General features: G+C 45.6%; 1 protein-coding gene across 1 annotated transcript in view; it reads right to left on the reverse strand.

Annotated features, from left to right (window-relative positions):
• Positions 1 to 15,097, reverse strand: part of cubn (cubilin (intrinsic factor-cobalamin receptor)) — a gene marked incomplete at both ends in the record, with an annotated part of 365,190 nt that overhangs the window by 242,552 nt on the left and 107,541 nt on the right. Inside the window, one exon of the mRNA XM_080049812.1 lies at positions 14,003 to 14,159. Within this exon, the coding sequence (XP_079905938.1) occupies positions 14,003 to 14,159 (157 nt within the window). The remainder of the gene's footprint in view (positions 1 to 14,002; positions 14,160 to 15,097) is intronic.

The following is a 15,097-nucleotide window of genomic DNA, read 5'->3' on the forward strand; positions in this document are numbered from 1 at the left end:
AGGGTGGAAGCAGCTGTCCTGCTGCCCAACACAGACTGCAGAAAGTGTAGTATCACTACCACTGACAAGTCCATGGGACTTCGCCATGTGCCATGCACCACTGTGAAAACAACTTCCACCTGTCTGCATAGCGCCATGTAGTGGCGAGTGCCCCTGAAGTTAAAACGGTATGGACCTCTGACTGGTCGCAATACGTCAACAGTGGGTCCTGGCTACCAGGAGCCCCACGCACAGCTGCAGGCGCCCCGAGTTCGGGTGCCACATGTGTCCGCCTACCTGAGACAGAAGGTCCTGTCTCCCTGGAAGGCACCAAGGCTCTCCTTGAGGAGTTTAGTAACGCTGGGATCCATGGCCTTCCTGGCCAATGTGGAGCCACCAAACGTAGGCTGTAACTGCAATGCTGGACCCCATCCAGTGTTGTCAGTACAAAAGCTACACACATAGTGTGAGGCACGGCTCATCCACTGGCAAGCAATAAGTAAGCTATGCACGCAAGGCTTAGGTGAGAGCCCACGCTGGTGGGACACAGCTCAATACACAGTGAAAGCGACTTCTGACCCGAAGCCGCCCACTTGACGAGCAAATTAGTAGCCTATGCAACCGCTCTAGGCGACAATGCTACAAATACTGTGGCGGTGGCTTGGCTCACCCCAAGCCACTCGCTGTCGATTAAATCAAAGTAAGCAACCGGTCTAGGCGAACTTAGCACCCGATCACAGTGCAACAATGCTAGAAAGACAATACATTCGAGCATACAATTAGCAACCGGGCTTAGTGAAAAACACACAAGCAACGGTGCGAAGGAAATGCACAAAGCAGGATGACTGGCCAAGCACTAGCCAGAGCATCCTGCCTTAGGGGACTGGTCCTCTCCATCTAGGAGAACCCAGGGGGACAGTGGGTCATCTCTTCGGAAGCAAAGAGATATGCCACTGCCCTGCCATACTTGTCCCAATCATGCCCACCACCTCCGGATGGAGTCTCCACTCCCCGGGGGTGGCCCTTTTCTATCGCTGTGTTCCGGACACCTGGAACTTGGACAGCTTGGATAATGATAATTAGATTATGCTGAGGTCAGCATACTTATCAGTCGAAGGAAGAGGCTGTACTCCAGCAGCCTCCATTGCATGGAGTGCTGTAGTAGCTGCTGAACGGTAGCTACGCGCTATGGAGAAAGGCAGGCTCGCATGGCCGCCGACTCGAGCACCAGCTGAGCTGTAATGGTGGCAGGGATGCTGCCACACACTGTCCAATATCCGCAGAGCCAGGGACGGCCCAAACGGAGGAACCCTGAACTGGTACACCCTGCCCAGAAATGCAAAGGGGAGGACCACCTGTGACATTGGGCAGTAGGGACTTGAAGTAGCATCTTTCAGGGCTATGACACAACCCAGTCTGCCTGAGCGATAGACTGGAGTACCCCTGCAACACGCAGCATGGGGAAAGGAAGAATCGTGAGGCACTGATTCCGCCGTCTTAGTCCAGAACGGGGCGACCCCGCCCCACCTCCTGGTACCTGAACTTCGGTTGAGTAGAACCTACCGAGCATCGAGTAGCACCCCCAAGGACTCTGGGGGAGGGCGGAGGCTGGACGCCGACCTCCTGGCGCCTGAAATGCAGCTGTAGCGCAGTGTACGGCACTGTGCAGAATGTGCTGAGAAGCACTGGCCCCTTGATTGTCCACCTGAACGTGGTTGAAGCTATTGGCACGGGGTACCACAGAGGTTCCCGGCCTGGAATCAGGCAGAGGTGCACGTCGCAGCGTGCAATTACTGTCTAGCCTGGTCAACCTGGACACTTCGCACCGGGCCTGAAGAGCAGCTGGCCGAACGTCTGGCCTGGGATCACTGAAAGAGAATGGAGGGTCAGTCGACACACCTCCGACTGGGACGACGTCACAGTTGACATCAACCTGCCTAGCTCCCTAGTCATAATGCAAAGTCTGCAGTGAAGCATCACTGAGGGTCCATGCTGAGTGACCAGCACCTGACCCCTGTATGGTTAGCGACCGAGCCAGGACTGTGTGAGAAAGCAAATTCCCAGATGGCCCACACAGGCAGCAATGTCGTAACTCCTAGTAAGGAGATCGCCTGAAATCCGGCACTGGGGCCGAGGGCAGCGCACATCGGCTCTCAGAGCCTCGTCTGGGGAGACAACCAGGGATGCTATAGCAGGCTCAATCGGAGCTAACCAGTCCGAGCCCTAACTATCAGCATTGTGCATGGCTGCCAGAGCTCTGCTGTCACCGTGTGATGGGAGAGAGCCCTTAAATCTGGCCAGCATCTACGGAGCTGAGCGGAATAAGGCTCAGAGGGAGGCACACAGGAACGGAGGATTGAGGGCCTGCCGCTGGTTAGAGGCTAGTAGAAGAGCCTCTACCTAGCAACCTAAGTGCCTGAGACATGAAACTACAGTTCATGCATGGGCTATCTGACAGCGCTTCCCTCAGGTACTCAACCCTGAGACCTGCAGGGCACTTGTCATGGCCATTCCCCACTGTATGGAGGTCATGAAGGCGTAAGCTGCCCACTGTCGAGCCAACTAAATATGCATCTGACTAAGGTATGCAACCGGGCTCCAGGCGAGAACAACCGAGCCGCGGTGCGACACCGCCAGAATAATACAGCGGCGGTGTAAAACTATAGCGCCCACTGGCGAGCAATTACAGTAGCCTGCGCAGACACGACAACTGTGTGACTGCTACAATAACACAGTGAAGGCGGCCCTTGGAAACATAAGACGCTCACTGGCTAGCACTAATGTATGCAACCGGGCTTCAGGCGAGAGCAACCGAGCCACGGTGCGACACCGCTAGAATAAAACGGTGGCGGTGTAAAACTATGCTGCCCACTGGCGAGCACAATTACAGTAGGCTTTAGGCAATCGAGCTTTAGGCGAGAGCACCCAAGCAACGATGCGACCTGTTGTGTAAAGCTATGCTGCCCACTGGCGAGCATAATTACAGTAGGCTTTAGGCAATCGAGCTTTAGGCGAGAGCACCCAAGCAACAACGCAACCTGTTGTGTAAAGCTATGCTGCCCACTGGCGAGCATAATTACAGTAGGCTTTAGGCAATCGAGCTTTAGGCGAGAGCACCCAAGCAACAATGCAACCTGTTGTGTAAAGCTATGCTGCCCACTGGCGAGCATAATTACAGTAGGCTAGGCAATCGAGCTTTACGAGAGCGCACCCACGACCCCCTAAATAACACAGTTCAATTGAATTCAGTTTACTTAAGAAGGGGACAGTGCAAATCAATAAACCACATGATCATACATGGGTTAAAAAATGCTAGAATTAGCCAAAATGCTATTCTCCATCTGCAGTCCCCTGGCAGTGTCAGCGGCTCTTGGTGACGGCAACGACGTTCACTGGTGAGCAAATTAAGTAGCCTATGCAGTCAGGCTAAGGCGTGAGCTACCGTGCAACACGGCTATAATAACACAGCGGCACAGACACGACACCCGTGCCGTGAAACTAAGCTGCCAACTGGCGACACACTACAGCAGCCTACACACGCAACAGTGTGACACGGCTAAAATAACACGGTGAAGGCGATTTAGGAAACTAATTCGTCCACCGGCGAGCAATACAGCAGCATACAGTGTATAACAGCATACTAGTGTGTGGCACGGCTCACCACTGGTACGAGCAAATTAAGTAGCCTATGCAACCGCTCTAGGCTACTCACAATGCTACAAAGTACTGTGGCGGCGGCTTGGTACCCCCAAGCCGCTCGCTGTCGATTAAATCAAAGTAAGCAACCGGTCGGGGCGAACGTAGCACCCGATCAACAGTGCAACAATGCTAGAAAGACAATACATTCGAGCATACAATTAGCAACCGGCTTAGCGAAAAACACACAAGCAACGGTGCGAACAACAGTGAAAGAGGCTTCTGACCCGAAGCCGCACCTGACGAGCAAATTAAGTAGCCTAAGCAGCCGCTCTAGGCTACTCAGCAGCCGAGCAACAGTGCGACAATGCTACAAAGTACTGTGGCGGCGGCTTGGTACCCCAAGCCGCTCGCTATCGATTAAATCAGAGTAGGCAACCGGTCGGGGCGAACGTAGCACCCGATCAACAGTGCACAATGCTAGAAAGACAATACATTCGAGCATACAATTAGCAACCGGGCTTAGCAAAACACACAAGCAACGGTGCGAACGAAAGAATAACACGGCGACTGTGAACCCAGCCGCCGCCTGATCTAATCAAAGCAAGGTGGAAAGGTGATATTAGCTTCCCCCTGACCGGCCCGCAGCCAAGTCGAACGAATTGCAAGTCGCAGCCCTTGGTGGTCGAAGTCAAATCGAAGCACCAACCCTTAGGTACGAGCTACTTGCGACAAGCTAGTGGTATATTAGCACACAACAATGTGTGCGACCTGCTAGTCCGCGAGAAGAAAAAAGGAACAGAACCTCTGGTGACTTCCGGAATATATAGACATTCCCGGAGTCACCCAGGTGTCACAGGTGACTTTGGTTGCGTTCCGAATCGCATACTTTCTACTATATAGTATGTAGAAAAAAGATTTAGGATGTCCCGATTCTTGTGGCCAGATTTAGGATGGTTAGAATACCCGGATGGTCTACTTCATGCGGCCAAGATTGTTAGTGTTGAAAAGTGCATCCTATTTGGGCGATTCTGACCCACAATCCAGTGCGCACGTGAAGTGACGTAACATCGACAAAGCCTATAGGTCCATGTTATGAAAACAAACGGGGATGCGACGGATATAAAAGCAAGAGGCAAGATCAAGGCGCAATGTTATGATGAAATAAGAGAGAAAAGTATGTCCCAATAGTATGTCTACTGCATCCTAACTAGATTCTTTTTATCGTCGGATGTAGTATGTAGAATAGAAAAAAGAAAGAGTATGCGATTCGGAACGCAACCTTTGTTGGTATAAAGATCTCGACCTGCGCATGCGCGCGATGGAACATCCAGTGCTGTAAGCACCGCCTCTGGCGGTCAGTAGGAACGAAGTAGAACTAACTGGATTGGAATCACATGTATGTCTCAGCCATCCATAATTTTCTGGAGTCAAATGTTGTCAGCTTGAGACAAAGGGAACCATGGTTTATTAATGACTTAATTTTTTTCCTTATTTTGTTGTAGTTCTTTAAGTGAAAGATTTATTTGCATTGCTGTCAGATTAATCCATGTTTTACACCATCCCAGTTTATTTAATAAAAAAAATAAAAATAACACCTGTTCTATATGAAAAGTGTCCGTAGATGATTTCTGTTGTGATTTGGCGCTATATTAAAAAACACCATGTTAGGGGTAACAATGATCAGTATCACGTTATAACGTGATCATTAATCACAAGAAAATGTGATAAAGGCTTATTAGTGTTATATGCTTGGAAAAAAAAATATTTCTGATTATATGACTTAATTTAGTATGTATTGTAAATTGAACCTACATCAGTATTATTTGCATTTCCTGTGAAAGTATCTGTGCCTTTGCCTGTAAATCCAGACCTGCCGCTGGCAAATTTAAATTTGCTCACCCGGTTGGTCTGGGGCCTCATATTTCAACATTGCGCACACAAATTAGAGGGCGTTCGCCAGCCACTTGGCAAACTTTGTGATCTATCGAAAGAAAACTTGACGGGAAGATGTGCGGCCCTCCCCACACACTCTGACCCATCCGTACGCACAGAAAGCGGAGGAAGGAGAAACGGTGACTCCGTCGGCAGATGTATGAAGTGCGAGAACGAATGTGTTAGTTTTAAATGAATATATGCAGTCCCCTCCAAAAGTATTGGAACGGTGAGGCCAATTCCTTTATTTTTGCTGTAGACTGGAAACATTTGGGTTTGACACCAAACGATGAATATGAGACAATAGCTCAACATTTCAGCTTTAATTTCCAGGTATTAACATCTGGATCCGATACACAACTTAGATAGCATTTTTTGAAAAGGAACGCCAATTTTTTAGGCGAGCAAAAGTATTGGAACAGATAGACTTTAAATAAATTAAAGTGAATAAACCGTAATATTTTGTCGCAAATCCTTTGCTTGCAATAACCGCATCAAGCCTGTGACCCATTGACATCACCAAACTTTTGCATTCTTCTTTTGGGATGCTTTTCCAGGCTTTCAACGCAGCCTCATTCAGTTGCTGTTTGTTTTGGGGGGTTACTCCCTTCGGTCTCCTTTTTAGCAGGTAACATGCATGCTCTATAGCGTTTAAGTCTGGAGATTGACTTGGCCAGTCTAAAACCTTCCACTTCTTGCCCCTGATGAACTCCTTTGTTGTTTTTGCAGTTTTTTTGGATCATTATCTTGCTGCATGATGAAGGATCTTCCAATCAGTTTGGTTGCATCTTTCTTTAAATTGGCAGACAAAATGTTTCTGTAAACTTCTGAGTTCATTTTGCTGCTGCCATCATGTTACTGTGTTGTTGTCAGGATGAACCTTTACCAAAGTGATGGAAAGGCTAAAGTTTGGGGAAATAAATAATCTCCTCGTGATCCCAAACATACAAGCTCATCTATGAAACACAGTGGAGGCAATGTCATGGCTTGGGCTTGCATGACTTCTTCTGGGACGGGCTCATTAATCTTCATTGATGATGTAACATATGATGGTAACAGCAAAATCAACTCTAAGTCTACAGAAACATTTTGTCTGCCAATTTAAGGAAAGATGCAACCAAACTGATTGGAAGATCCTCCATCATGCAGCAAGATAATGACCCAAAACACAACAAGAGTTAATCAGGGGCAAGAAGTGGAAGGTTATAGACTGGCCAAGTCAATCTCCAGACTTAAACCCTATAGAGCATGCATTTTACCTGCCAAGATGAGACTTAAGAGAGTAACCCCCTAACACAAACAGCAACTGAATGAGGCTGTGGTGAAAGCCTGGAAAAGCATCACAAAAGAAGAATTCAAACGTTTGGTGATGTCAATGGGTCACAGGCTTGATGCGGTTATTGCAAGTAAAGGTTTTGCGACAAAATATTACGTTTTATTCACCTTAATTTATTTAAAGGAAGGAAAGGGCCAATGAGCTGAACGTGTTCTTCAATAGGTTCAGCACGACGCCTTTGGCTACCTCCCCGGCCCCTGACAGCCACACAGACCCTATATCCTCCCCCCTCACACAGCCCCCCCCCCCCTCCCAGCAAGTTACCTGGACGGCACCCACTGTCCCCCCAACATGCTCGGACCCCCACCGTGCCCCACCCCTACCCCACACTTCTCTAGCCTGTCTTTCTGTCTCCAGTAGTGAGGTGAAAATGCAGCTCGAGAGACTTGGCAAGAACAAGGCAGCAGGTCCAGATGGCATCAGCCCCAGGGTCCTGAAAGCCTGCGCAGATCAGCTATGTGGCATTCTACAGCATCTTTTCAACCTCAGCCTTAGCCAGGGGAGGGTGCCTGTGCTGTGGAAAACATCCTGCCTTGTTCCGGTCCCCAAGAAACCCTCGCCCTCTGCCCTCAACGACTACAGACCAATTGCCCTAACATCGCACATTATGAAGGTACTTGAGAGGCTGGTCTTGGTCCACCTGAGACCACAGGTGACCAGCTATCTGGACCCACTGCAGGTTGCATACTGCCCAAAGGTGGGGGTTGAGGACGCCATCATATACCTACTCCACAGAGCCCACTCTCACCTAGACAAGTCTGGTAGCACTGTAAGGATTATGTTTTTTGATTTTTCAAGTGCGTTTAACACCATACAGCCAGTACTGCTACGTGAGAAGCTGGAGCTGATGCAGGTAGACACTACAACAACATCATGGATCACCTGACTGACAGACTACAGTTTGTGAGGCTGGGGAGGTCTGTGTCTGAGCGGGCAGTCAGTGACATAGGAGCGCCGCAGGGGACTGTGCTGTCTCCTTTCCTCTTCACACTATACACCTCAGACTTCCAGTACAACTCTGAGGCTTGTCACTTACAGAAGTTCTCAGACGACACTGCGGTTGTGGGGTGTATCAGTGGTGGAGAGGAGACAGAATACAGGCAGCTGGTGGATAACTTTGTTGCATGGAGTGGGAAGAACAACCTGGTTTTAAATGTCACAAAGACCAAGGAAATGGTGGTGGACTTTAGGAGGGCCAGTCCTGAGCTAAGCACCATCTCTATCCTTGGGGATAAGGTGCAGGTGGTGGAGTCCTATAAATACTTGGGGGTTCACATGAACAATAAACTGGACTGGAAGCAACACACAGAGGCTGTCTACAAAAAGGTCCAGAGTAGACTCTACTTTTTGAGGAAGCTTAGGTCTTTTAATGTGTGTAACAAAATGTTGGCCATGTTTTATCAGTCTGTTGTGGCAAGTGCCATTTTCTTTGCGGCCATCTCCTGGGGCAGCGGCATCAGGGCTTGTGACTCTAAAAAGCTCAACAAGCTGATCAGGAGGGCTGGCTCTGTGCTGGGTACTGCTGTGGAGCCCCTGGAGGTGGTGATGGGGAGAAGGATGGTACAGAAGCTGCTGAACATTATGGACAATAACATGCATCCCTTACACAGTCTTGTATGTAAACAGAGGAGTGTTTTTAGTGGGAGGCTACGGCGGCTAAGCTGCAAAAATAACAGATACAAAAGCACTTTTTTACCTACTGCAATTGCACTTTATAATGACTCCCCTTTCAGTAAGGACAGAGGACATTTGAACTTTTAAACTTTAGCCTGCGCTGCATATTTTGCATTTTTTGCACATGTATAATTGCACACTTGATTGCTTTTTCTTTTAGCATAATTTTTGTTTTTTATCATATCATATGCACTGGCAGAGCTAGTATTTGTGTACTGTTATATACGAGTAACAGCTACTTATGCACTTATGCACAGAGACTATCCATACCACTTTCTCATCTTGGCTATGTATGTATTTCATTTTTGGGTGGGGATAGGCCTATATGTGCTGTGTTGTGTTCTGTGTATGCTGGCTGCTGTAGCATCTGAATTTCCCTGCTGGGATGAATAAAGTATATCTTATCTTATTATCTTATCTTAAAGTCTATCTGTTCCTATACTTCTGCTCGCCTAAAAATGTGGCGTTCCTTTTCAAATAATGCTATCTTCTAAGTTGTACTGTATATCGGATCTAGATGTTAATACCTGGAAATGAAAGCTGAAATGTTGAGCTATTGTCTCATATTCATCTTTTGGTGTCAAACCCAAATGTTTCCAGTCTACAGCAAAAATAAGGGAATTGGCCTCACCGTTCCAATACTATTGGAGGGGACTGTATAGGCATATTATAAGCCATGTAGGCCTATCATATATTGGGAGTTCCTTTGCAAAACAGATGAAGCCATCTTACAACTAATAAACAAATGCCTCCACGGATTTTTCAAAAGGAGTGATACCAAAATAAAAAATAAGAATTAGGATTAGGGTTGCAAAATTCCGGGAATTTTCAAAGTTGGAAACTTTCCAAGGGAATTAACGGGAATTAACGGGAATTAACGGGAATGAACCAAAAATTTAACAAATTTAAGGTTTGCCCTTAACAGTGATTTTAAATATAGTTGGGGGAAATGTATATTTAGCATATTCTTGACTAAATAAACCAGCTTTCATGCTTTCACACTTGAGAATATGTGCTTTTCCTCAATCACATGCACACAGCACACTGCTTACTGCAGGGGTATTGAGGCCACGCCCCCTACATGCACTGTGCATTCCTCCATCACATGCACAGATGATTTCTAGAACCCTGGGGCATTGAGGCTACATTAAGCCCAGAGCACAATACTTTTGAAGACACACATTTGAGCATTTGAACTACATAAAGTGAGGTAAGTTTTGATGATATTATGGCCAATATATTTACCCCATAGTTTATGGAGTAAATATATTTGATGTATGGTATTAATGTTTAACTTCCAAATATCTAATTTAAATGTATTTACAGTAGAAAGCTAACCTATCAGCTAGCTGTTAAATGTAAGCTGTAGCTAGCACCATTTCATTTACTATTCAAGAGGCTTTCTTATGATGCTAGCTAGCTACCTCAAATGTCATGCTGCTTTTTCTGCCTACTGCAAGAGGATTTTCTGTACATCAATTGTTGAATATTTTAATGACCATTTCAGTTGTTTGGATAGGCTTACTATTTAAATATCTGTTCATGCATTAGTATTTTAACAAGCTGTTTTTATCTTATTCTACAGAAAAATGCCACGTTCGCCATCCGATGTGTGGAGGCATTTCACACAAGTTAATGTTCAAGGAAAGGTGTTATATACGTGTAAATATTGTGAAAAGCCATACGTGAAGAATGCCACAAAAATGTAGCAGCATTTTGAAAAGTGCAAAAAAAATCCACAAGGCTCAAAACATGCAGCAGACAAGAGTTCTACTCCAGGGGAAAATGAATCTGCTGTGTCAAAGCTGTTTTTATCTTATTCTACAGAAAAATGCCACGTTCGCCATCCGATGTGTGGAGGCATTTCACACAAGTTAATGTTCAAGGAAAGGTGTTATATACGTGTAAATATTGTGAAAAGCCATACGTGAAGAATGCCACAAAAATGTAGCAGCATTTTGAAAAGTGCAAAAAAAATCCACAAGGCTCAAAACATGCAGCAGACAAGAGTTCTACTCCAGGGGAAAATGAATCTGCTGTGTCAGAGTCAGACAGCCTCTCAGTCTCCTCAGCTCCTGGTTCCTCTGGCATCAGAGGATTCTTTGATTTTATGGATGAACGTAACCAGAGAAATGCAGATGAGTGTTTCGCTCGTGCAGTCTATGCAACTGGCTCACCCCTGATGCTGCCATCCAATGTGTACTGGAAGAGATTTTTCAATGTTCTCCGGCCAGCATACAAAACCCCAACCAGACATGCACTATCTACTCATTTGCTGGATGAAGAGTTCGACAGAGTGCAAACAAAGGTCAAGCAAACCATTGACAAAGCAGACTGTATTACAGTCATCTCTGATGGATGGTCAAATGTCCGGGGTGAAGGAATGATCAATGTCAAAAGCTAGGCTTGAGAACCTTGAGGGAAGATGCTTTTTGTTATTGGGACTTTGTTTCAGAATGGGACTTTTTAAGAGGAAGCGGGGGCTCTTTTTTTTTATTTGTTCAATACAATTATTAAAACTTAATAAAGTTCTACACTGTTGAAATTAAATGGTTTTTAAGTGTATTATTTGCATGGATGACTACCTATGACACAGCAAAATGTAAATATTTAAGTTTGAATATGATAGTCCATTAAATTTCCCCCAATTTCAAGTCAATTCCCAAAAATCGAATATTCCCAAAATTCCCGAGCGAAAGTTCCCGTGGAAAGTTTCCGGAAAGTTTCCGGTAATTTACCGGAAACTTTCCACCCCTTTGCAACCCTAATTAGGATCTTAAATTAGTTCGTCAAAAATCAACATTGGAATATGCTCTGCAGTTATTAAAGAATAACCTATCTGCATGTTATTGAATTAATTCCGATTATATCGAGGTGGATTACTTTTACACTGGCGCTGTTCTCGATCCCTCAGTCAGGCAGACAGCTGTGCACAGTTCTCTCTCTCTCTGGTGTCCTGATTGGGGCAGGCTCCGCCGGTGGCTGGTGTCACACTCAACGCGAACTGCTCTCAGCTGCTGACCTGCGCTCTCCTGCTGTTACTTTGGCTATATGATTTAGTTTAATGGAGGGTTGTTAGTTTAGTGTTTTGTTTGTTTCACAGTTTTAGAGGGGCCAGGGTATAGTTTAGTGGGAGGAAGACTTGGGCAATAACGCAGTCCAACTGTGGCTGTCCCAGGCTTCCTCACGTTTTCCTTTTCTTTTACAGCCCTCCGTTTGACGTAAGTTTTAGGGATTGCTTTAATAAATTATCTTATGGTTTAAGCGTTAACCTTGGTTGTTTGTCCTTGGCCGTGCCTCATCGAAGCGCGTGAATCGAAGGCGCTGCCATTTGTGGCGCGGCCAACATATGCGGCGAACGCAGAAGATGAAATTATTTATCTTTTTGGCGTCGCCGCACCGCGATAGCCAATCAGCGTTGAGATTGCCCGGTGGTCTGCAAGACGAGGTGGGCGTGTGGAGTGAGGACATTTGGCTTCCAATACATTCTGCAAATATGTGTATTTTGTATCTGCTTAGCTGTTGGTTGTACTTTAGCCAAGGTAGCGCCGGTTAGCATAGTGAAACTCACCCAGCTGTGTGCTGTTCCTGAGGATAATATGAACCCAAACTTGACGGCAGTGTCTGTGTGGAATTCCAATATAGTACAGCGAAGCACCGGTGTTGTCCTCCGCCAGACCCGGCACACTTTGACTTTCAGGTAGGCTGATGTCTGCCTTTATTTTTGCAGCTGAGCACACACTGCTGTTGTTATTGTGTTTAGTATGTTGCTGAATTGCTGTTAATGTGTAATGTGTGTGTATTTGCGATCGGGGTGCGTCTTCATGCTGTTTTAATGATATTTGTGATATGACTGCCGCTGTACACAGTGTACCTACATCTGTATTTTTTGGCACAGCTGGACCATGTTGTTGTTGCACCGTAAGTGTGACGGGTCTTTCTTAATTGTTATCGGCCGATTAACGAGCCTGGTAGGTCGGCCGTAACAATCATAAGCCCTCACATATTGTGCAAATCTTTCATGGATTTTAGTCCGTTTTATCTATGTGTTTTCCTTTATGCAAGTTGTAACTGTTTTGAAAGGGGCTGTGAAGTTTATTATTAACCCTCCGCCACCGTCACTGCGCCGGGGAAATTCCCCGAATCAGTTTCTCATGGGGGGTTTCAGTGTCCCCCCTCGTGGCACAAACACTGCTGTGTGAGGATATGCACTTTTTTGCGTCCACTTTTATGTTGTATCGCTTCTTATTCTTCTTTTTATTATTTCGACCACAGTCCGACATTCTGAGGCTGCAGCGTTAACAGAGATCGCCACACACTGACACCTTTACGCACACGTAGTGTCACCAACTATACAGTGATCCACACCGTGTGGAGTATATTTTTCGATTTCCCTTTCCCTATTCATTTGGGGCGTTTCAATTACTATTTATGGGTAAATATGGGCGTTACGTGAGCCCACAAAGGCTGCGCCACATTTAGAATTGATTATGATTTACAAAAGGAAACCGGCGTAGGACGAGTGTGAGCACTTTTTCATAAATCCGAATATCTCTGTGCGCACGCATTCCCCTAAACCCTACGAATACCACCTTCCAACGCAAATCGTACGCCCAGTTTGATAAATGAGGCCTCTGGAAGCGATCCATTGAAGCTCATTAACTATGTCGGAAAATTCGGAGTTGCCAATCAAATCGTTCTATCCGATATGGGTGGGCCAGAGACCTATGTATGGTGCTCTGGGGCGGATCTAACTGGATGACGACATTGCTGGGCTTGCGCCATTGAAGCCGTGATGGTAAACTATAAAGATGGCTGCGGATAAGTTGTTTGAGTTTAAACAGCTTTGGCCTTGACACCTAACGATTTGGAAGACGGCGCTCAAATCTTTCATTAGCAAGAAAAAATAATTTCCTGTTGCTGACCGACCAAGGCAAAAGTTTAATTTACCAGTTAACCCCGCTGTTCGCTAAACGAACGGGACTTAATATATCACCTTGTTCATTGCTCTGATTGGTCATAGTACAGTGGTACTTGAAATGCACGCGTAGGTGCCGCCCCTTGAGTTGGGAAGGTCTATTGATCGTGGCCAGACCCAATATCCTTCTAGATGTGGGTCTAAACTTGACTTTGTGTGATATTGGTTTTCATACATTGTTCCTGACAATTACTTGTACAATTAAAGTAAAATACTCAAGCAGTAACTTTGATGACTCCCTTTACATCTACATGAATGTGTACTATTTTCAATTACAGTTATTTAACTAATTTTTTGTACTTTACCCACTTCCGAACAGCTGCTAAATGTGATAAGTCATTGTATTTTTAAAAACATCCTGGAACAATTTACTTACTATCCAACACACAATGTTCCCAAGCTACTAACATATAACACAATATGTTATATTCAGAACCTTGGCAGTAAGTGTGTGTTTTTCATACTTGAGGTGTATGATGCGAGGAAGCCTCCACTGCTGATGCTGCTGTCAGTCCGTAGTTTGATGTAGAGCTGATGGCTGGAGGAGTTGATGGTGCTGGGAGGCTGACTGCCACACAACCTGGCCAGCTCTGGAGCACTGCTGCTGTTGCCATCATACACCTGAATGCACAATCATACACACACAAAATTAATATTGATTTGTCCCCATTTGTTGTAGTAGTAGCAGTAATAATAATTAGGGCTGTCAAGCGATTAAAAAAATTAATCTAATTAATTACAGGCTCTGTGATTAATTAATCTAAATTAATCGCATACTTATATGACACTTTTATACCTGTTTATAAACAGCTGTATAGCCTACTACAGTTTGTTTCTCTGTCTCTCTCTGTCTCTCTCTCTCTCTCTCTCTCTCGCGCGCGCTCGCTCTCCGTCTCTCGTAACTTCCGTCTCCTCCCCTCAGCCAGCTTTATACATGAACTAGCGCCGAATTTTCTCAAAAAAACAAGCACACAAAATTACGACTTTCCATCTCCCACAACAGACAGCGCTGCACTGCCACCATTTCGTAGCCTACTCATAGGCAAAAACACACACACACACACGGGGCGGGTGCTAGACAGCTAGCCAACAAAATTGGAGGAAGATTGAGAGATATGGCCTACTCACTGTTTTGAACCTAGCCTACATTGTTGCACCCACTAAATAAATAATGCACGGACACTGCGGAGAATTAAGTAAGATGTCTTCCTACCTTCATGCATCCCATAAACCGTCCATAGAGCCCTCGAGTCGGCCCCTTTCCCTTGCTTCTCTCTTTACCTTTCTCCCTTTAACCTACGCGCCCGGCCCGGCGAGCTACAGGTGCAGCTCCGCACCACTTTTGCACCGGGTCAAAAGGCATTATAGAAGTGCGATTAATCTGCGTTAATTTTTTTAATCGCGTTAATTTTTCTGTGATTAATTAATCGAAATTAACGCGTTAATTTGACAGCCCTAATAATAATTAATGTATTTATATGACATATTTCTAAATAAACAGAGCAGGTTATAACATAAGTTTATGTTTCGGTGTAAAGATCCCAGCGCCATCATATACT

The sequence above is a fragment of the Ammodytes marinus genome (assembly GCF_949987685.1).
Source record: "Ammodytes marinus genome assembly, chromosome: 21".
NCBI lineage: Eukaryota > Metazoa > Chordata > Actinopteri > Uranoscopiformes > Ammodytidae > Ammodytes > Ammodytes marinus.